Here is a 23,666-nt window from a genome sequence, read left to right on the forward strand (position 1 = left end):
TCTCATCATTTTAAAAATATATTATATGTTTTTGCTTTGTCATGTCGGGTATTGTGTGTAGATTGATGAAAATAATAAAATATTTGATAAATTTTCTAGAATAAGGCTGTAATGTGAAAAAGTGAAGGGGTCTGAATACTTTGAATGCTGTGTGTGTGTATTACTGTATATATTAGGTATTATATGGTGTGTTTGAGAATGTTATGGTGTGTGTTGTATGATGTAGGTGTGTTGTTTGTGTCTCTCTGGAGGGTATGAGGGGGTGTTACATTGATTCACCACACTCCTTATTTAGTCCGCTGTGTGTTTTTGTTTTGCAGACAAATATGCAGAGTTTGACCTGAACGACCAGGGAGAGATTGGTAAGTAGTGGAACCAGCAAGCAGCGAGGTGCTCAGCAGTGATACACAACTGCATTCCTTCAGTCATAAGGATAATTTACCTGTGTGTGAGATATCACTGAGCAGTAGTTAAGACGAATGTTCCCTCTAAGCTGTGCGCAGTAGCCCAGAGACTGCCCGCATCTCCCGGATTGCCGTACAGAAATATCAGCCCACAGAGAGAAACGTGAGATTGAACTTCACTCAACTTTCTAGAGTAGTGGTCACCGAGGCCATCGGACTGTTAAACAGCCATTAATAACATAGAGGCTGCTGCCAACAGACTGAAATCACTGGTCACTTTTAATAAATGGATTTAATAAAGGTATCACTAGTCACTTTAAATAATGCCACTTTAAATAATGTTTACATATCCTATATTACTCATCTCATATGTATATACTGTATTTTATACCATCTATTGCATCTTGCATATGCCACTCATCCATCGCGCATCCATATTAATATGTACATATTCTGATTCCATCCCTTTACATTGTGTGTGTATATAAGGTAGTCGTTGTGAATTTGTTAGATATTACTGCAATGTCGGAACTAGAAGCACAAGCATTTCACTACACTCTTATTAATATCTGCAAACCATGTGTATGTGACCAATAAAATTTGATTTGATCGACTGGTCGATCTCCGGCGTTCATGCCTTGTTCCTATTTTTAGTTTCGGGCTGTTGTCAGTAGATGCACCTGATTTCACCTGCCCTGCGCGCCGGTTAGGCAAACACATTTCATGTGTGTGAGGGTACAAACACTGCCTTCCCGGCGGGCCTAGAGAGCAAATTCACTGTAGGCCTACTGCTGGCCAATCGGATGGCTCAGAATACTGTGTCTGCAGTAACGTAGCAGGCATAAAATAAAGCTACAGCAGGCCTCTCGAGTTGCGAAGCGGTCTAAGAGTCGTTGAGGCGTCACTACAGACCCAGGTTCGATCCCAGGCTGTGTCACAACCGGCCGTGACCGTGAGTTCCATAGGGCGGCGCATAATTGACCTAGCGTCGTCCGGGTTAGGGGAGAGTTTGGCCCGGGGATGGGGCTTTACTAGGCTCATCACACTCTAGTGACTCCTTGTGGCGGGTTAAGCGGACGGGTGTTGAGTAGCAAGGTTTGGCGGGTCATGTTTCAGAGGACACATGGCTCAACCTTCGCCTCTCCCGAGCCCGTTGGGTTGTTGCAGCGATGAGACAAGATTTGCAATTGGATATCACGAAAAAGGTTAAAAAAAGAGAAATAAAGCTACAGCAAAGTTAATACTTTGAGATTTCAAAAATGTTTAAAACCATTACTAGAGAGACTGTCAACAGAAACAGCAAAGAGCTGCTGTTTTTGAGTGAGTTAATTTTTAAGTTCTTACTCAGCACTGTAAACTTTTTATTCAACACTTTTATAAGCCATAAAATGCACATTCTTCCTTTTTCCACACAGCGCTACAACAAGCGGTAAGGAATGAGTAGGAAAGTGTATTTATAGGCCTGCGTTGTTGTTAGCAGCTTGGGTCTTTTGATATCGGGATGTATTTCACTTTTACTGTTCATAGGATTAACATGAATTTGTGCATGAGTCAAAAAATAATGCGGTACGACTCAATTTTCCCTTTCAGGTGGAAGACAGTGTCCCTTTTTGGTCAGTGTCAGTGGAGGAAAGGGAGAGCGGAGGGATGTTGAGGCGGACCCTCAGTCTGCTGCGCTCTCCCTCCGCTGAGACTGACCATCAGATGCAGGCACCATCTGCCCAGTAAAATAAGAAGCAAATTATTTAAATGTGTGCTCGCTCAGCTGTGCCTCACAAATAATTCAACAACAGATCTATTACCGGTGTGATCATAAAGCCTTCCTCAAATTTGGAAACATATATATTTTTTTATGTCCCGAACAGCAATGCTTTGGCAGGGCAATTCAAGCAAAGCCAATATGCAGTGATAATGTATTGGGCCTATAGCTTACTGCACAAACCTCATGCTACAGTTCTGTTTTTAATTGGTTAATGTTACATAATTTTACGTGTTTTTTTTTGTCATGTATCTGAGCGGTAGGTCTTGGCTTGCGTTTTGACTCTGATCTTGACAGCGACCACTTCTATAGTTTTCGCTGTTAACACTATCAACGTTTCCCTTTACTTTGGCAATTGTAATCAAATCAATGCAATATTAGCCACTTTCAATGCAACTTACCAGAACAAACTATGCAAGAGATTTTGTTGTAGGCAGAATGCATTGGAGTAGAGTTCTATTGCATTGACACGTAGTACTCAGCCCATACTCTACACAGACTGGTGCTGCAAAAACAATGAGCAACAGTAGGTCTATATGTAAATAGAACATTGCCATATATGGATCTGTGCCATTTACTTTGAACTGGACTGTGTTTACAGCATGAGCGGTCGTAAAAAAAAATTGCTTGTTTTGAGATCAAAGCGCGAGCTGCATGTAGCCACGTATGCACATGTTGTTCATATCCTTTGCTAGGTAGTGAGTTATTAGCCAGTTAGATCATTTATTGTCAGCAATAGGAGAGTGATTGCTTCCTACAAGAGCACCAAACGTGTGCATTTCTAGGCATCTTTGAAAAGCGAGTCCGGTAAAGAGCTTTTTTTTTTGTCTTAAAGGGCGGTTTTGTATTTTGAGACTAGCTTTAATAAGTAGCTAATAGGCAGAGGGTAGCATAATTTGTCTGATTTTCTAATAATGGTATGGGAATAACAATGCATTTTATTTTGTAAAGTAGTTTCTTGCATCAAACAGCACATTTTCAGTCACCTCCTTGTCTGAAGGACAAGTGGATTAATGTCAAGCCCTGTTTTTTTTTTTTTTAAGTCTCATGGAATGTTGGCCTACATTGAACACCACACATTGGCTGCTACTGTTGGCTGAATGCTAGAACAGCTATTTCTATGTTAAAATGTTATTGGATGCATTTTCTCCATAGTTTTTTATGGTAGGCCACTCTGATAGGCCTACATTATGATAAAGTAGACTACTTGGCCACTGTTAAAACTGTAACTTAAAGTGGTACAACCTCGGTGTTCACAGTATACGTGCACTGGAAGTTGCACAGAATTTCTACAACGTTCAAGTTTGCGCTCAGCAGACCTGAAATTTGCTCAGTGCCGGAAAAAAATATGAGGGAACATTGGTTAATACCTCAGTGTGTTGTCTGTATTGGATGAACTAGAGGTCTATAAGGGGTTCATTAGTCACCATTGTGTCCACTAGAAAGGTGATACTGTAGTTGACCTACTGGTCTTGAAAACAGGTGTCAGGCAAGCACATTTGGCTGCTTGCGTATGTGTATTTGCCAGGTGTTGTGTGTGTCGTTCTCGTTTGTGTGTTAACCATTCTCCTGTGTTTTCCTCCAGATATGATGGGTCTGAAGAGGATGATGGAGAAGCTGGGTGTTCCTAAGACCCACCTGGAGATGAAGAAGATGATCTCTGAGGTGACCGAAGGCATCAGCGACAGCATCAACTACAGAGACTTCGTCAAGATGATGCTGGGCAAGCGCTCGGCCGTTCTCAAACTGTGAGTGTTTGTGGTGTGGGTCTGTTGCGGTGTATTGGGTTGGTGTGTGTGCGGCACCTGTCGCCGACATATGTGCTTTGTATTGCGTCATGTTTCATTGGCATCTGTTTTTCTTCAGTGTGGGTGTGTGAGTGACCAAATGCATTGTTACCTACAATATGTCTCGGTTGATGTTCTTTGTATTTCGGCATGTGTGTTGTCACGATACCAGAACTTTGACTTCAATACCGAAACCACGTTTAGTATCACAATACTCAATACCATCACGATACTTGATACCACAAAATAAAAGAAGGCATATTAGCCTAATTCACACAATGGCACTTGATCCAGAGAGAGAAACTCAGTTACTGCTCTGTTCAATCGTTGGGCATCTTGAGTTCAATATCATTAGATTTAAACATTATGTGCTTTTAGAGACAGCCATGTATGCATTAATGAATCATTACACAATCAGACAGTCAATTTGACTTTTTACCAATCTAACTACAAAAATGACAATGGCAATCATTTATTTGAACTGTAAATCTCTATTGATAAACTGGGTATATCAAAATGTAGCCTAGGTCTATTCACAATACAGGTGAATGCGTATTATTCAATAGGAGTGTGTGCATGCATTGAGTTATTGAGCTTGTTTTAGCTGATTTCATTGGTCAACAGATTATAAACAATCCCTTCCATTTAGGACTTATTTTATTGGCTGCTGCTAGGAGAACATATTATTTTATTGGCTGCTGCTAGGAGAACATATTATTTTATTGGCTGCTGCTAGGAGAACATATTATTTTATTGGCTGCTGCTAGGAGAACATATTATTTTATTGGCTGCTGCTAGGAGAACATATTATTTTTTTGGCTGATGCTAGGAGAACATTTTATTGTACTGATCAACAACATTTGCAATGAAGTGTGCTCTGTCTCTTTTAGCTCCTTAGACTCGTGTGAATTGTCTTTTATGGATAGGGCTAAATGGAAATGTTTCTTACGGAATAAATATGCCTTGAGCAAGGCACTTAAACCTAATTGGTCCTCTAAGTCGCTCTGGATAAGAGTGTCTGCTAAATGACTAAAATGTGAAATGAAAGCATATGCATAACCATGGTAGGAATTTAAAGGGAACAGTTTGGATATTATGGAAAAAGTATTTGACTAAAGGTGAGGACACAACAGTTCACCTAACACAAGACTGAATCCAAACAGTACACTGTTGATTTTTATGTGCATTATCATTTACTGTACTATTCGCCACATTTGCTGATAACGTAATCTGAAAATATCTGAATGCATTCAGTAACATGATAAGATTCTTGGAAATGTGGGGTAGGTGCAACATAAGACAAACTTACACGGGTTTGAGTGTGAGGTCTAACTGGTGTTTCCATGTGACACATCTCTCAAGTGTGCACAGTTCCTAAGTCATTTCAAGGCACTTTTGTGACTCAGTTTTCAACTATAAGTGGCTTCTTTTTTCTTTTTTTTGCTTTCCTAGCTGTGCCGTTGAAGAACTAGAGCAAGTACATGCAGTTGTTTTGTTTGGAACACAGCCCTGCATGTCTGCCTTTACACAATTACTTCTGTTTACGCAATCCAAAAACGGGCCATTTATATATCACAATCTGGGTCAGGTGGGCATAATTTGAAAGCTATTGCCAACATGACTAGCTAAATTATTGATTACAATCTTAGTGTTAGACTTTCACAAGGCAAATCAGAGAGACAGATTGTAATATGGTGCGCATAGAATGGAGTCATGAGTGCATTCCGATGCCTGGTCTGTGTCAAATTTTCTTCACAATACAACAAATGGGCTTATTCCTTTCAGGGTATTATGCCATGTCATCTTCTAACTGTACATTCAACGTATTTATCGTAAATGTTGACGCCGTATATTACATTAGTTTTATGATATGGAAATGTGAAGTGCACATTTGGACTCATGGGTCTTTGGCTTCCTTGTATGACATCAAAACGGTATTTATTATAATCCTCAATGTCTTTCAAATACATTGAGCCTTTGAAATTTACAGCATTTACCTCACTCGGGCAACAAAACACTTGCAGAAGTCAGGGATTTTTCTGCCATTGTAATCCATTAATATATTATGATTACATGTTTCTACATTTTTCGGATGGAAAAACACATGAAGTATGAACTTAAATGACTAAAACAGATATAAAGTATGTAAAAAAGACAATGAATCTATATTTTCTATAAAATAATAGAGAACTAACAATCACCAAAATAAAAGCTAGACAGTCAGGGAGAATAAATATAAAAAAATGTAAACAATAGATTTAGCAGAATAAATTTTGTTCTTATGTTAGAGCAAAAGAACACAGCATTATCCATGACAGAATATGTAGAATTGCAGGAAATTAGCTTTAAAACTGCTAAATTTTCTCTCTGATCCATGGAGAATTTTGTAGAATTGTAGGAAATTGCTTGAAAATTCAAAGTTTTCTCTACAGTGCCATGATGGGGGGCCTCCCAAAATGTTCTCTAAAATGTAGCTGCGCCGACAGCCAACCGCACTCATTGCCATGGCATCTGCCACGTCCACCACCTAAGCCCCTTTTTGATCTTGAAATAAAACCTTTAAGTTAGTTGCCCAATTAACTGGAGGGATGGGGGCAACTTCTTGTCACACGCATTGCTAAATTTCAGAACCGCTGTCAGTCAAAACCCATGCAGAGCTGTGAAGCAGAGAACCTGTGAGCTCTGACATCATGTACAGTACATTCGGAAAGTATTCAGACCCCTTCACTTTTTCCACATTTTGTTACGTTACAGCCTTATTCTAAAAAAATTTTTTTTTTTTTTAACTGTTTATTAGAGATCTTTGCAAATATCACATTTACATAAGAATTCAGACCCTTTACTCAGTACTTTGTTGAAGCACCTTTGGCAGCAATTACAGCCTCAAGTCTTCTTGGGTATGATGCTACAAGCTTGGCACACCTGTATTTGGGAGTTTCTCACATTCTTCTCTGCAGATCCTCTCAAGCACTGTCAGGTTGGATGGGGAGCTTCGCTGCACAGCTATTTTCAGGTCTCCAGAGATGTTCGATCGGGTTGAAGCCCGGGCTCTGGCTGGGCCACTCAAGGATATTCAGAGACTTGTCCCAAAGCCACTCCTGCATTGTCTTCAAATCAAATTTTATTTGTCACATACACATGGTTAGCAGATGTTAATGCGAGTGTAGCGAAATGCTTGTGCTTCTAGTTCCGACAATGCAGTAATAACCAACAAGTAATCTAACCTAACAATTCCACAACTACTACCTTATACACACAAGTGTAAAGGGATAAAGAATATGTACATAAAGATATATGAATGAGTGATGGTCCAGAACGGCATAGGCAAGATGCAGTAGATGGTATAGAGTACAGTATATACATATGAGATGGGTAATGTAGGGTATGTAAACATAGTGGCATAGTTTAAAGTGGCTAGTGATACATGTATTACATAAAGATGGCAAGATGCAGTAGATGGTATAGAGTACAGTATATACATATGAGATGAGTAATGTAGGGTATGTAAACATTATATTAAGTGGTATTGTTTAAAGTGGCTAGTGATACATTTTTACATAAATTTCCATCAATTCCCATTATTAAAATGAGCTGGAGTTGAGTCAGTATGTTGGCAGCGGCCACTAAATGCTAGTGGTGGCTGTTTAACAGTCTGATGGCCTTGAGATAGAAGCTGTTTTTCAGTCTCTCGGCCCCTGCTTTGATGCACCTGTACTGACCTCGCCTTCTGGATGATAGCAGGGTGAACAGGCAGTGGCTTGGGTGGTTGTTGTCCTTGATGATCTTTGTGGCCTTCCTGTGACATCGGGTGGTGTAGGTGTCCTGGAGGGCAGGTAGTTTGCCCCCGGTGATGCGTTGTGCAGACCTCACTACCCTCTGGAGAGCCTTACGGTTGTGGGCGGAGCAGTTGCCGTACCAGGCGGTGATACAGCCCAACAGGATGCTCTCGATTGTGAATCTGTAGAAGTTTGAGTGCTTTTGGTGACAAGCAAAAAAAATTCAGCCTCCTGAAGTTGAAGAGGCGCTGCTGCACCTTCTTCACCACACTGTCTGTGTGGGTGGACCAATTCAGTTTGTCCGTGATGTGTACGCCGAGGAACTTAAAACTTACTACCCTCTCCACTACTGTCCCGTCGATGTGGATAGGGGGGTGCTCCCTCTGCTGTGTCCTGAAGTCCACAATCATCTCCTTTGTTTTGTTGAGTGTGAGGTTATTTTCCTGACACCACACTCCGAGGGCCCTCGCCTCCTCCCTATAGGCCGTCTCGTCGTTGTTGGTAATCAAGCCTACCACTGTAGTGTCGTCCGCAAACTTGATGATTGAGTTGGAGGCGTGCATGGCCACGCAGTCGTGGGTGAACAGAGAGTACAGGAGAGGGCTGAGAATGCACCCTTGTGGGGCCCCAGTGTTGAGGAGCAGCGGGGTGGAGATGTTGTTACCTACCCTCACCACCTGGGGGCGGCCCGTCAGGAAGTCCAGTACCCAGTTGCACAGGGCGGGGTCGAGACCCAGGGTCTCGAGCTTTATGATGAGTTTGGAGGGTACTATGGTGTTAAATGCTGAGCTGTAGTCGATGAACAGCATTCTCACATACGTATTCCTCTTGTCCAGATGGGTTAGGGCAGTGTGGTTGCGATTGCGTCATCTGTGGACCTATTGGGTCGGTAAGCAAATCGGAGTGGGTCTAGGGTGTCAGGTAGGGTGGAGGTGATATGGCTGTGTGCTTAGGGTTGTTGTCCTGTTGGAAGGTGAACCTTCACCCCAGTCTGAGGTCCCGAGCGCTCTGGAGCAGGTTTTTATTAAGGATCTCTCTGTACTTTGCTCCGTTCATCTTTCCCTCGACTAGTCTCCCAGTCCCTACTGCTGAAAAAGATTCCCACAGCATGATCCTGCCAACCATGCTTCACCGTAGGGATGGTATTGGCCAGGTGATAAGAGGTGCCTACTTTCCTCCAGACGTGACGCTTGGCATTCAGGCCAAAGAGTTGAATCTTGGTTTCATCAGACCAGAGTATCTTATTTCACATGAGTCCTTTAGGCAAACTCCAAACGGGTGTCATGTGCCTTTTACTGAGGAGTGGCTTCCGTCTGGCCACTCTACCATAAAGGCCTGATTTGGTGGAGTGCTACAGAGATGGTTGTTCTTTTGGAAGGTTCTCCCATCTCCACAGAGGAACTCTGGAGCTCTGTAAGGGTGATTATCGGCTTCTTGGTCACCTCCCTGACCAAGACCCTTCTTCCCCGACTGCTCAGTGGCTGGGCGGCCAGCTCTAGGAAGAGTCTTGGTGGTTTCAAACTTATTCCATAGACAAGTGTGTGCCTTTCCAAATCATATCCAATCAATTGAATTTACCACAGGTGGAGGAGAGGGTGATGAAGAAGTTGATTCATTTTTGGTAGCCTACAGTCAAAGCTGGGAGCTACTGTTATCGTCTTGCATTGTAAATGTGGTCTAGAATGTATGAACATTGTTTTGCAAATAGTCATGCATGCCGTGTTGCATTATTCAAGTGTGTTAACTTCTCTGGGATATGTGGGACGCTAACGTCCCACTTGGCCAAAAAGCCAGTAAAAATGCAGAGCGCCAAATTCAAATAGTGGGGAGAACAAGTATTTGACACACTGCCGATTTTTTTTATATATTTTTTTTGCAGGTTTTCCTATTTACAAAGCATGTAGAGGTCTGTAATATTTTATCATAGGTACACTTCAACTGTGAGAGACGGAATCTACAAAAATCCCGAAAATCACATTGTATGATTTTTAAGTAATTAATTTGCATTGTGTCTCATACTGCCCCTGCAGCCATATTCTTATGAAGTTAACCAGGCAAATCTCTAAAATAATCTAAAATGCACTAATCGTCACCCGGAGGAAACAAAACTGTTCTCCACTGATCCTTACACTCTTTCTTTGTTTGTCTCTAGCTCGCGCTCGTGCTCTCTCCTCCATCCTTCCGCAGTAGGAGTGAGGACCCTGTCCTAATTGAACTAGATGGTGTAATTATCCATGTTCACCTCCTGATGAACCTCTTGCCAGAAGGGAGGGGTGAGGACGGTTCAGAAAGTTAAAGCCTAATAAGTTAGCCTATTTATTCTGACTGATATATTAGACATGTTTGAGTGTTTATTATATAGAGGGGAAGTCACTGAATTCCATACTGTTGCCTTATTCAAGGGGACTAACCAGATGTTGGCCTTGAATCTCGCTCTCTCTCATGCGATGTGCAGTTGTCCGCCTTCCTCTCCATTAAGAGTGAATTGGATAGGGCCTCATTCACTGCCCTAAGAGAGAAAAAAGACAAATGTTGCTTAGCTCTATTCTCTGAGTGATTTGAGAAAAGCACCACACTCTTTTCTTAAACCTTTCCCCCGCTCCAGCCTTTAATGCATGCATCTGATTGGACGTTGTCCAAGTTAGCCACAGCGATCTACAACATCTCTTGTTTTATTATATTATGTAGTTTCTCCAGGGACGGAGAGAGAGATTGGAAAGCTGAGTAAGTGAGGGATTTGCGGGCAGAAAACAAGAGCTATTATATGGTTAGTAAACTGTTATTCACAGATTGTTTTTTTCCCCAGGCCTATTTTCCAAGTCCAGTCCTATTGTTTCTTGGCTTGGCCGTTTGAGTGCCAGAGTAAACTAACCACACATTTGGCTTCATACGCACACAGACACAGAGCATATTATTTATATCCTGTAGTTAGTTACACAGACATTAACAAATGTTTCTCACATTTTAGTTTACATTCCAAATGTATTTAGACACCAGGTGAGAAATAGCACAAGCGGTGAAATCCCTGTGCGGCCAAACCCTCCCCTAACCCGGACGACGCTGGGCCAATTGTGCACCGCCCCATGGGTCTCCCGGTCGCGCCTGGCTGCGACAGAGCCTGGACTCGAACCAGGATCTCTAGTGGCACAGCGATGCAGTGCTGTAGACCACTGCACCACTCGGCATGTAAAACGTTTCATGCTTTGCAAGAAGAATGATTTCCCTAATAATCCTGTTTACATGGACACATCTGAAATCAAGCTACTGATGGGACTTGTGATAAATGCAGAAAATCACCAATCAAAATAAACGTTCTACCACGGTGACCATGGTATTTTTGAGAATACTATTTAATTCGGAGTTCGGACTTATAACGTTTTTGTGAAAACTATAAGATGCATATTTTCAGTTTTTCTGAACACACTTCACTGGCGCTAAAGAGGGAGGCTCGCTCGGCTGGTGCTGACACATGCACAGATCAAATACACCGCTGGAAACGCTGTTTAAGGTATACACGTGTCCTAATCATTTGAATGATTGCTCAGAAAACCAGGTGTTTTAATTGACGTGTGCTTACTTTGATTTAAAACTACACACCAATTAAGATAAACAGAGTAAGGTGTTTACAAGATTATTGCCATAATCAGTTTAATATCGAATTTATACTGAGCATGTAAGCATACTCATTGATAGAGGAAGATACAGACAAGACTGGTGAAACATTCCTCTTCACAGCACCAGAGGACAATGATGTATCTATTCTGTTTACTTCTAACTTTAAGATTAAGGGATTATCTGAAGAATATTGATAGCGAGGTATTTGTCCATATCAGTTAACTAGTGATTTCTACCATAGCATTGTGTAGTTAGCCTAGTTATTATGGATTAAAGGTTAGATCTACAGAGGTTGATCATGGAGTAAGTAGTTGATTGGTAACTGTGTATGGTTCTGTGTTGTCCTCCGAGTGAATCCTAGTTCAGGTCAGTGTGATAGGCTTTCCAGGGTTAGCGTGTGAACCACCGCACAGTGAGATGGAGAATCCCTCTCTATCCTCATGGAGCCCAGCCAGCCAACTAGATAATCCCGGCTATATTAGTGGAACCGGTGTGGCTGTGCCTGACAACTGAGGCTACATTGTCAGAGGGGAATTTAGAGGCATAGTGGGTGTTCGCAAGAGGGTCAGCCTGAGCAAGGCTTTGCAGAATGACTTATCTACAATACAAATCACTACTCATTACATTATTTAAGATGTGCAATCCCCTCAAACACTCTGATCCAGTAGCCACCGTCAGGCAGATACAGCTGGAGGTAGCTGATTGAGCCATCCACTGAAACCCTGGGTAACGTAGTCAGGAACAGAATGGGCTGTGGTTGCCAGGGAGCCGTGCACCAGCATTCAGGTTGCCGTGGCAGCGGTTTGGTCTCCATAGGGATCAGCACTCATTATGAGCTTATAGGAGCTTTGCTGAGGTTAACCAAAAAAGGAATGTAAAGATGCCTGCTCACCCTGAATAGAACCTGTCAGCTCTCTCTCTCTCTCTCGTTTTCTGTGTGCATCTCTCCCTTTCTCCCTGGCTCCCTCCTTCATTCTCTCAAGGCCTTTCATGGTTTCCATATTTTTGGGGGATTTGTACTCCTGCCTCTCATATTCCCCTATTATCTCACTTTTATTTCTCTTTCCGTTTTGTGCCTCATCCCGTCTATCCCAATCTCAGTTTGTCCCTCTCTCTACTCTCTCTATTTAGATCAGTGTGTCAGGTTGGTGACATAAGCCCCTTGTTAAACTTCTGATTGCCTTCTCTGACCTGGCTGCTCGTTAGGGACTGTGTCGTTAGTGACCGGGGGTGTCCAAATACCCATACTAGTGTACTACATAATTAAACTGAATACTAATTTCTGCATTTGAGCTATCTCTCGAGTCTTTTCCGACTCAGCTGATAATCAGATCAATTGAAGCGCTGTACCAAAATGAACGATTAGCTAGAGTCAACGCAATCGTGCATTAGATGACTCATTCGGAGTACAAATTTAGAAATTTCACATACTATAAAACTAATGCTATTAGTACACTAGTATGGGTATTCGGCCATGGCCACTGTCTTCGTTAGTGTGGGACACTGAGTGGACACTTCAAGGCAACCACCTTAAATCCTGCTCAGCTCTCAGCTCCCTGCTCCCATGCACCGTGAAGTGAATAGAGGCAGTCTAGGCAGGGTTGCCAACCATGTTCCCCAAACCCCATCCCTCGGGGCATGGCCCAAATCCTGCTAAAGTCTATATGAATACACAGGCAAATGTTCACTTGCTCTCTCTTTCTCTCACTCACTCGTGCTCACACACACTTTCCCAACACCACATTTCCAGTAACCCTTCAAGCCAACTGTAAACCTAGATCTAAAAGTGCTTAGTTTGTTTGTCTGGGCATGTATGTTTCATGCGTGTGTGAATGTGCTGCTTAAAAACACCCTCTACTCTCTGTTCTACAACTGGACACCCTCATTGACAATGTTGTGCAATGTACTTTTAGAAAAGCACCTACTATTCCCTTAGCTCTGGGCGACTTTGAGTTTGTTTTGCAGTCTGCCACTGATTTCTTTCTATCTGTCCCCATCTCTCTTTCTCTTTTTCTTTCTTTCTGCAGGGTGATGATTTTTGAGGACAAGGCTAACGGGGCCATCTGTAAGCCTGATGGGCCTCCACCCAAACGGGACATAGCCAGCCTGCCATAGACCCAGGACATCCAGAGCCTCTAGACTACAACACCATTCTAGGACCCTACCGGGGCCCCTGCCCTCAGCCAGGGACGTGTACATAGCCTTATCAACTCCCCACCTCAGGATGTGCACGCGTCCCAGAAGGGGGGGGGGGGGGGGGTTCTCCTCCTCTGTTCAAAACATGTGGGGAGAAAAAAGAGAGAAGGGAATAAAATATATATATTTGCTGTGAAGACAAGGCAGAATAGCTTTTTTAAGACCAGTACATACATGTATATATCTATATTGATGATGACGACGATGATGATGAGAAAATAAGTATTTTTAATTAGTGTGAGCACTCGTAACCCCTTGGCGATAACCGTGTAATTTGAGTCGTTTTGTGAATATGAGCAATGTGTTGTTTGCTGGGATCAAACTAACAGAGGTGACAATTTTGTTCAAATTCAAGGAATAGGAAGCGTTACTTTTTTCACTGTGACCGGCAATCAGTTAACACACCTATTTATTTATTTTATACTGGTTGTGTTTAGAGGGTTTGTAAGGGAAAATTGCTTGAACAGTTATTAGGGAAACTAACCCAAGTCATTCAGATATTATTTTACACCTCTCCCTCATTTTACTCCCCGCACCAAATGATCTAGTTCCTCTTTTAGATTTTTAATCGTGTGAAAGTACCATGCTGGTTATGAAGCACAAGGAATAAAAAGAGTGCTGTTTTTGGAAAACCTTTTATACACAGTTGTCAAGATCATCCCGCATGATGGATTGTTGCCATGCTGCAGACTCCGCTTGGTCATTGTCTCACTAAATGTCAGGTGTGACAGATTATGGCCCAACCCCATTCTTCCAGACTAGAGGTGGGTTACTTTAGTTGGGATTAGGAAGGGGTCGGTGGGGCGATAGATTAAGAGTCAGAGTATGACTAGATCCGGTGTTGTAGATTGACACTGGCTTCCTCAACCTAAAGGAGCAGGATAGATGGGGTGGAGTTTACTAGCACTTCACGTGGATTTATGGAAGATTAGTTTTAAGGCACAGGCACACACTGAAGATTCTCAGCATGTTAGTATAAATTATGATGGAAACACATTCTTTCCAAGTGCCTAAAGTAATGTTGAGAGGAAGTTAGTTACGCTCTATTTTCCCTCCTGAGCTGTATTTGGGAAAATAGTTTTAAAGGTGTTTATTCATGTGTATGTTAGGGTTAGGTGTTCCTTTTTTGATAATGTTCCCCTAGGTCTATGCTGTCTCGGGTACTATTTTGAATGACTGGATCTCTAAATACATATACAGTACATCTATGACGTGATGTTAGATATGCAGTTCAATCATGCCAGTTTCCCAAATGTCCCCGCCTGACTATCCTAGTCTTCATAGTGGTACTCTTTTCATTTCTATCTCGTCTGTAAAATGTTATGAACCTGTCCCATTTCAAATTGTTATCCCCGTCTTGCCATGTTTTACTATAATCTTGTTATTATCTCGTCTCATTCTGTTCTTCGTCGTCTTTCATTCCCCCTATCAGTCCGGGTTAATTTGTTTTTCCCATAAATTCTCCAGTTTCTGTGCCTCACTGTTGCTCTTCTATTGTTTCTTTTTTTCTCACGCTTAACATGGAATATAATAGTAAGAGTAGTAGTTTAATGTGTTAGCTTTCCATGTTTTTGAATATGTCAGTTATGTACTTTTATTTCCAGTGTGTTGGGTGGTGGTCTTTTTAATGTTATTTTCTTATGATGCACTTTTTTTTGGCCAAAACCAAAGCAATTAAAGTTATTTGTTACACTGGCATATTTGTTCTTGGGTAGTTTGTTGTATGAATAATTCTACCATTGTAGGAAATATTCCATCAAACACTGAAACCAGTTTTCCAGTTTTTCCTGTACTGTTTGTAGATTGGAGGGTATAGAGGTTTGATGCTGTAACTTTTAGGAATAGACAGGATTCCCTTATGTTACAGTGTGTTTAACATAAATATAATGGACATGGATTTGGATATTTTAACGCATTTTTATTTAGTTGCTTCATTGACTATAAACCATAGCCTTAGTTTTAATCCTATTTATAGTTACTGTAGCCCCAGAGTATGGCTGGTACAGTAATTTACGTAGAGAAATATTAACAGGCACTGTAAAATGGTTTCATCAGTGCTTGACTTGGGCCGGAGCGCCATACCTGCACTACATATTTTGGGGGAATTGTGTACCGGCTCCTCTATAAAAACAAAGCAGCCTATAGCCGGCCCAGATTCACACACTGACGCAAAGTTTATTTACCACTAGTCTGTAAATCTGCGTGACTGTAGGTTGTTCATGATTGTGCAGATTTAAAATTGAAGATGTCAAATTAGGGTTTGTAAAGTCATGGCAATGAGTTGCATAATTGTTTTATATATTTATTTGTTTTATTTTTTAGGGGGTGGATCAGCTTTAAAATTGCAGATTGTTGCTTCCGTCAGTGTAATTATCTGCATCATTTCTAATGGGTGTGTATATGTATGCATGCATGCATGCATGCACTACCGTTCAAAAGTTTGGGGTCACTTAGAAATGTCCTTGTTTTTGAAAGAACATCTTTTTGTTTGTCATTTAAAATAACATCAAGTTGATCAGAAATACAGTGTAGACATTGTTAATATTGTAATTGACTATTGTAGCTGGAAACGGCAGATTAAAAAATAATAATAATTATGGACTAAATACAGCGTTGTACGAGATCTTCAGTTTCTTGCATGGAATAGCTTTAAATTCTCAGAACAAGAAATAGACTGACAAGTTTCAGAAGAAAGTTTTTTGTCTCTGGCCATTTTGAGCCTGTAATCAAACCCACAAATGCTGATGCTCCAGATACTCAACTAGTCTAAAGAAGGCCAGTTTTATTGCTTTTAATCAGAACAACAGTTTTCACCTGTGCTAATATAATTGCAAAAAGTTTTTCTCATGATCAGTTAGCCTTTTAAAATTATAATTTTGGATTAGCTAACACAACGTGCCATTGGAACACAGGAGTGATGGGTGCTGATAATGGGCCTATGTAGGTATTCCATAAGAAATCTGCTGTTTCTAGCTACAATAGTCATTTACAACATTTACAATGTCTGCATTATATTTCTAATCAATTTGATGTTATTTTATTGGACAAAAAATGTGCTTTCAAAAACAAGGACATTTTTAAGTGACCCCAAAAGTTTGAAAGGTAGTGTACATACATCTATCATACACTGCTCAAAAAAATAAAGGGAACACTAAAATAACACATCCTAGATCTGAATGAATGAAATATTCTTATTAAATACTTTTTTCTTTACATAGTCGAATATGCTGACAACAAAATCACACAAAAATGATCAATGTAAGTCAAATTTATCAACCCATGGAGGTCTGAATTTGGAGTCACACTCAAAATTAAAGTGAAAAACCACACTACAGGCTGATCCAACTTTGATGTAATGTCCTTAAAACAAGTCAAAATGAGGCTCAGTAGTGTGTGTGGCCTCCACGTGCCTGTATGACCTCCCTACAACACCTGGGCATGCTCCTGATGAGGTGGCGGATGGTCTCCTGAGGGATATCCTCCCAGACCTGGACTAAAGCATCCGCCAACTCCTGGACAGTCTGTGGTGCAACGTGGCGTTGGTGGATGGAGCGAGACATGATGTCCCAGATGTGCTCAATTGGATTCAGGTCTGGGGAACGGGCAGGCCAGTCCATAGCATCAATGCCTTCCTCTTGCAGGAACTGCTGACACACTCCAACCACATGAGGTCTAGCATTGTCTTGCATTAGGAGGAACCCAGGGCCAACCGCACCAGCATATGGTCTCACAAGGAGTCTGAGGATCTCATCTCGGTACCTAATGGCAGTCAGGCTACCTCTGGCGAGCACATGGACATGGACACACACATTTCCAAGATGGCTTAGCAGTTCAGATGTCATTTTTGTCCTCGTACTGTCTTGTCCTGTATATACACTGCTCAAAAAAATAAAGGGAACACTTAAACAACACAATGTAAATCCAAGTCAATCACACTTCTGTGAAATCAAACTGTCCACTTAGAAGCTCATAGATTACTGCACCTGTACATAACCCATCTACAATTTAGCCCAAACAACTACCTCTTTACCTACTGTATTTATTTATTAATTTATTTTGCTCCTTTGCACCCCATTATTTCTGTCTCTACTTTGCACTTTCTTCCAATGCAAACCAACCATTCCAGTGTTTTTTTAGTTTTTATTTTACTTGCTGTGTTGTACTCACTTCGCCTCCATGGCCTTTTTATATTTTTATTTATTTATACATATATCTGTTTGCCTTCACCTCCCTTATCTCACCTCACTTGCTCACATTGTATATAGACTTATTTTTTTATTTTTTTCACTGTATTATTGACTATATGTTTGTTTTTACTCCATGTGTAACTATGTGTTGTTGTATGTGTCGAACTGCTTTGCTTTATCTTGGCCAGGTCGCAATTGTAAATGAGAACGTGTTCTCAATTTGCCTACCTGGTTAAATAAAGGTTAAATAAATAAATAAATAAAACATTGATTGACAATAAATTTCACATGCTGTTGTGCAAATGGAATAGACAAAAGGTGGAAATTATAGGCAATTAGCAAGACACCCCCCAAAACAGGAGTGATTCTGCAAGTGGTGACCACAGACCACTTCTCAGTTCCTATGCTTCCTGGCTGATGTTTTGGTCACTTTTGAATGCTGGCGGTCCTCTCACTCTAGTGGTAGCATGAGACGGGGTCTACAACCCACACAAGTGGCTCAGGTAGTGCAGTTCATCCACGATGGCACATCAATGCGAACTGTGGCAAAAAGGTTTGCTGTGTCTGTCAGCGTAGTGTCCAGAGCATGCAGGCGCTACCAGGAGACAGGCCAGTACATCAGGAGACGTGGAGGAGGCCGTAGGAGGGCAACAACCCAGCAGCAGGACCGCTACCTCCGCCTTAGTGCAAGGAGGTGCACTGCCAGAGCCCTGCAAAATGACCTCCAGCAGGCCACAAATGTGCATGTGTCTGCTCAAACGGTCAGAAACAGACTCCATGAGGGTGGTATGAGGGCCCGACGTCCACAGGTGGGGGTTGTGCCTACAGCCCAACACCGTGCAGGACGTTTGGCATTTGCCAGAGAACACCAAGATTGGCAAATTTGCCACTGGCGCCCTGTGCTCTTCACAGATGAAAGCAGGTTCACACTGAGCACATGAGCACATGTGACAGATGTGACAGAGTCTGGAGACGCCGTGGAGAACGTTCTGCTGCCTGCAACATCCTCCAGCATGACCGGTTTGGCGATGGGTCACTCATGGTGTGGGGTGGCATTTCTTTGTGGGGCCGCACAGCCCTCCAAGTGCTCGCCAGAGGTAGCCTGACTGCCATTAGGTACCGAGATGAGATCCTCAGACCCCTTGTGAGACCATATGCTGACACATGCACATTTGTGGCCTGCTGGAGGTCATTTTGCAGGGCTCTGGCAGTGCACCTCCTTGCACTAAGGCGGAGGTAGCGGTCCTGCTGCTGGGTTGTTGCCCTCCTACGGCCTCCTCCACGTCTCCTGATGTACTGGCCTGTCTCCTGGTAGCGTCTGCATGCTCTGGACACTACGCTGACAGACACAGCAAATCTTTTTGCCACAGTTCGCATTGATGTGCCATCGTGGATGAACTGCACTACCTGAGCCACTTGTGTGGGTTGTAGACTCCGTCTCATGCTACCACTAGAGTGAGAGCACCGCCAGCATTCAAAAGAGACCAAAACATCAGCCAGGAAGCATAGGAACTGAGAAGTGGTCTGTGGTCACCACCTGCAGAATCACTCCTGTTTTGGGGGTAGTCTTGCTAATTGCCTATAATTTCCACCTTTTGTCTATTCCATTTGCACAACAGCATGTGAAATTTATTGTCAATCAGTGTTGCTTCCTAAGTGGACAGTTTGATTTCACAGAAGTGTGATTGACTTGGAGTTACATTGTGTTGTTTAAGTGTTCCCTTTATTTTTTTGAGCAGTGTATATATTTACACCTTCTTCGCATATCTTTTATATTTTTTTATTATCCAAGAACTCAACTACAAAAGCTTTCCTGCAACCCGCCTCACCAATTACAACAAAAAAGTATTCTTTTCCTCAAATTTGAAAATCCACAGTGAAGCTAACCAGGGGCTAATCAGAAGTTAGCCAGAAAGCTAACCAGAAATTAGCCGAAAGCTAGCCGAAAGCTAATTTGAAGCTGCCCAGAAGTTAGCCGGCTTGCTGGCTAGCGTTGGTGTTTCAGCTGCCCACGTTTTGTGGTCATCAGCTATTCCTTTAGCTCGATAATCTACCGGCCCTTTTGTGCAACGCGACTCGGACCGGAGCATACCGGGCCTTTTTTTTCTCTCAGTTTCCCCGGATTTCAGCCGCAGGCTCTGGACATTTGCACCTTGATTTCGCCGCTAGCTAGCTGCAAACCGTGTGACTATTGGCTTACGTCGATCCCGGAGCAAACTTAAATTATTCCGGAGCTAGCCAGCTGAGGAGTTCCATCAGCCATTCCTGGGCTACAGTCACCTATCCGGACCCGGGTTTTTTTTGCTGCAGATACGGAGCCCCACCGGGCCTTCACGATTGACTGCCGACGTTATCTGCCCAAGGGAGTTATCCAACTGGCACCTCCGTCGCGACGTTACCTGAACGCTCACCTGGGGCCCGCTAATCGTTAGCTGTCTTATCGGCTGCTATCTTAATAAGTATTTCGGACAATTTTTTTTCTTTTTTTTCTTGGGTCACTATATCTATTTTGCCAATTGGATTGATCCCCTCTACAAGACACGGAACCCCACTAATTTACCGACGGAAACGCACGAGGTGTCTAAAAATAGACCTCCATCCTATGCTATCTTGCTACCGATAGCCATCTACCCGGCCAGCTGTCTGGATCGCCGTGACCCCAACCAACCTCTACTCACTGGACCCTTATTGATCACTCGATTTAGCATGCCTCTCCTTAATGTAAATATGCCTTGTCCACTGCTGTTCTGGTTAGTGCTTATTGGCTTATTTCACTGTAGGGCCTCTAGCCCTGCTCACTATACCATATCCAACCTTTCATTTCCACCACCCACATATGCGATGACATCACCTGGTTTCAATGATGTTTCTAGAGACAATATCTCTCTCATCATCACTCAATACCTAGGTTTACCTCCACTGTATTCACATCCTACCATACCTTTGTCTGTACATTATTCCTTGAAGCTATTTTATCGCCCCCAGAAACGTCCTTTTACTCTCTGTTCTAGATGCTCTAGATGACCAATTCTCATAGCTTTTAGCCGTACCCTTATTTTTTTTTTCCTTTCCTTATCCTACTCCTCCTCTGTTCCTCTGGTGATGTAGAGGTGAATCCAGGCCCTGCAGTACCTAGCTCCACTCCTATTCCCCAGGCGCTCTCTTTTGATGACTTCTGTAACTGTAATAGCCTTGGTTTCATGCATGTTAACATTAGAAGCCTCCTCCCTAAGTTTGTTTTGTTCACTGCTTTAGCTCACTCTGCCAACCCGGATGTTTTAGCCGTGTCTGAATCCTGGCTTAGAAAGACCACCAAAAATTCTGACATTTTCATCCCCAACTACAAGATTTTCAGACAAGATAGAACGGCCAAAGGGGGCGGTGTTGCAATCTACTGCAAAGATTGCCTGCAGAGTTCTGTTTTACTATCCAGGTCTGTTCCCAAACAATTTGAACTTCTACTTTTAAAAATCCACCTCTCTAAAAACAAGTCTCTCACCGTTGCCGCCTGCTATAGACCACCCTCTGCCCCCAGCTGTGCTCTGGACACCATATGTGAACTGATTGCCCCCCATCTATCTTCAGAGCTCGTGCTGCTAGGCGACCTAAATTGGAACATGCTTAACACCCCAGCCATCCTACAATCTAAGCTTGATGCCCTCAATCTCACACATATTATCAATGAACCTACCAGGTACCACCCCAATTCCGTAAACACGGGCACCCTCATAGATATCATCCTAACCAACTTGCCCTCCAAATACACCTCTGCTGTTTTCAACCAAGATCTCAGCGATCACTGCCTCATTGCCTGCATCCGTAATGGGTCAGCGGTCAAACGACCTCCACTCATCACAATCAAACGCTCCCTGAAACACTTCAGCGAGCAGGCCTTTCTGATCGACCTGGCTGATGTATCCTGGAAGGATATTGATCTCATCCCGTCACTAGAGGATGCCTGGATATTTTTTTAAAATGCCTTCCTCACCATCTTGAATAAGCATGCCCCATTCAAAAAATTTAGAACCAGGAACAGATATAGCCCTTGGTTCTCTCCTGACCTCACTGCCCTTAACCAACAGAAAAACATCCTATGGCGTTCTGCATTAGCATCGAACAGCCCCCGTGATATGCAACTTTTCAGGGAAGCTAGAAACCAATATACACAGGCAGTTAGAAAAGCCAAGGCTAGCTTATTCAAGCAGAAATTTGCTTCCTGCAACACAAATTCAAAAAAGTTCTGGGACACTGTAAAGTCCATGGAGAATAAGAACACCTCCTCCCAGCTTCCAACTGCACTGAAGATAGGAAACACTGTCACCACCGACAAATCCACTATAATTGAGAATTTCAATAAGCATTTTTCTACGGCTGGCCATGCTTTCCACCTGGCTGCCCCTACCCCGGTCAACAGCACTGCCCTCCCCTCTGCTACTCGCCCAAGCCTTCCCCATTTCTCTTTCTCCCAAATACTGTCAGCTGATGTTTTGAAAGAGCTGCAAAATCTGGACCCTTACAAATCAGCGGGGCTAGATAATCTGGACCCTTTCTTTCTAAAACTATCTGCTGAAATTGTTGCCACCCCTATTACTAGCCTTTTCAACCTCTCTTTCGTATCGTCTGAGATTCCCAAAGATTGGAAAGCAGCTGCGGTTATCCCCCTCTTCAAAGGGGGGGACACTCTTGACCCTAACAGCTACAGACCTATATCTATCCTACCCTGCCTTTCTAAGGTCTTCGAAAGCCAAGTCAACAAACATATTACCGACCATTTCGAATCCCACCATACCTTCTCCACTATGCAATCTGGTTTCAGAGCTGGCCATGGGTACACCTCAGCCACGCTCAAGGTCATAAACGATATCTTAACCGCCATCGATAGGAAACAATACTGTGCAGCCGTATTCATTGACCTGGCCAAGGCTTTTGACTCTGTCAATCACCACATCCTCATCGGCAGACTCGACAGCCTTGGTTTCTCTAATGATTGCCTCGCCTGGTTCACCAACTACTTCTCTGATCGAGTTCAGTGTGTCAAATCGGAGGGTCTGTTGTCCGGGCCTCTGGCAGTCTCTATGGGGGTGCCACAGGGTTCAATTCTTGGACCGACTCTCTTCTCTGTATACATCAATGATGTCGCTCTTGCTGCTGGTGATTCTCTGATCCATCTCTACGCAGACGACACTATTCTGTATACTTCTGGCCCTTCTTTTGACACTGTGTTAACAACCCTCCAGGCGAGCTTCAATGCCATACAACTCTCCTTCCGTGGCCTCCATTTGCTCTTAAATACAAGTAAAACTAAATGCATGCTCTTCAACCGATCGCTGCCTGCACCTGCCCGCCTGTCCAACATCACTACTCTGGACGGCTCTGACTTAGAATATGTGGACAACTACAAATACCTAGGTGTCTGGTTAGACTGTAAACTCTCCTTCCAGACTCACATCAAACATCTCCAATCCAAAGTTAAATCTAGAATTGGCTTCCTATTCCGCAACAAAGCATCCTTCACTCATGCTGCCAAACATACCCTTGTAAAACTGACCATCCTACCAATCCTCGACTTCGGTGATGTCATTTACAAAATAGCCTCCAAAACCCTACTCAATAAATTGGATGCAGTCTATCACAGTGCCATCCGTTTTGTCACCAAAGCCCCATATACTACCCACCACTGCGACCTGTACACTCTCGTTGGCTGGCCCTCGCTTCATACTCGTCGTCAAACCCACTGGCTCCAGGTCATCTACAAGACCCTGCTAGGTAAAGTCCCCCCTTATCTCAGCTCGCTGGTCACCATAGCAGCACCTACCTGTAGCACGCGCTCCAGCAGGTATATCTCTCTGGTCACCCCCATAACCAATTCTTCCTTTGGCCGCCTCTCCTTCCAGTTCTCTGCTGCCAATGACTGGAACGAACTACAAAAATCTCTGAAACTG

At 42.9% G+C, this 23,666-nt stretch overlaps 1 protein-coding gene across 4 annotated transcripts in view; it reads left to right on the top strand.

Moving 5' to 3' along the window:
• Nucleotides 1–15,235, top strand: part of LOC129818120 (allograft inflammatory factor 1-like) — a 34,021-nt gene extending 18,786 nt beyond the window's left edge. For all 4 annotated transcript variants that reach the window (XM_055873716.1, XM_055873715.1, XM_055873719.1 and 1 more), the window contains 3 exons: nucleotides 321–362; nucleotides 3,749–3,911; nucleotides 13,369–15,235. In XM_055873716.1, the coding sequence (XP_055729691.1) occupies nucleotides 321–362; nucleotides 3,749–3,911; nucleotides 13,369–13,456 (293 nt within the window). In that variant the 3' untranslated portion in view covers nucleotides 13,457–15,235. The remainder of the gene's footprint in view (nucleotides 1–320; nucleotides 363–3,748; nucleotides 3,912–13,368) is intronic.
• Nucleotides 15,236–23,666: the final 8,431 nt, after the last annotated feature.

Source organism: Salvelinus fontinalis, chromosome 21 (assembly GCF_029448725.1).
Source record: "Salvelinus fontinalis isolate EN_2023a chromosome 21, ASM2944872v1, whole genome shotgun sequence".
Lineage (NCBI taxonomy): Eukaryota > Metazoa > Chordata > Actinopteri > Salmoniformes > Salmonidae > Salvelinus > Salvelinus fontinalis.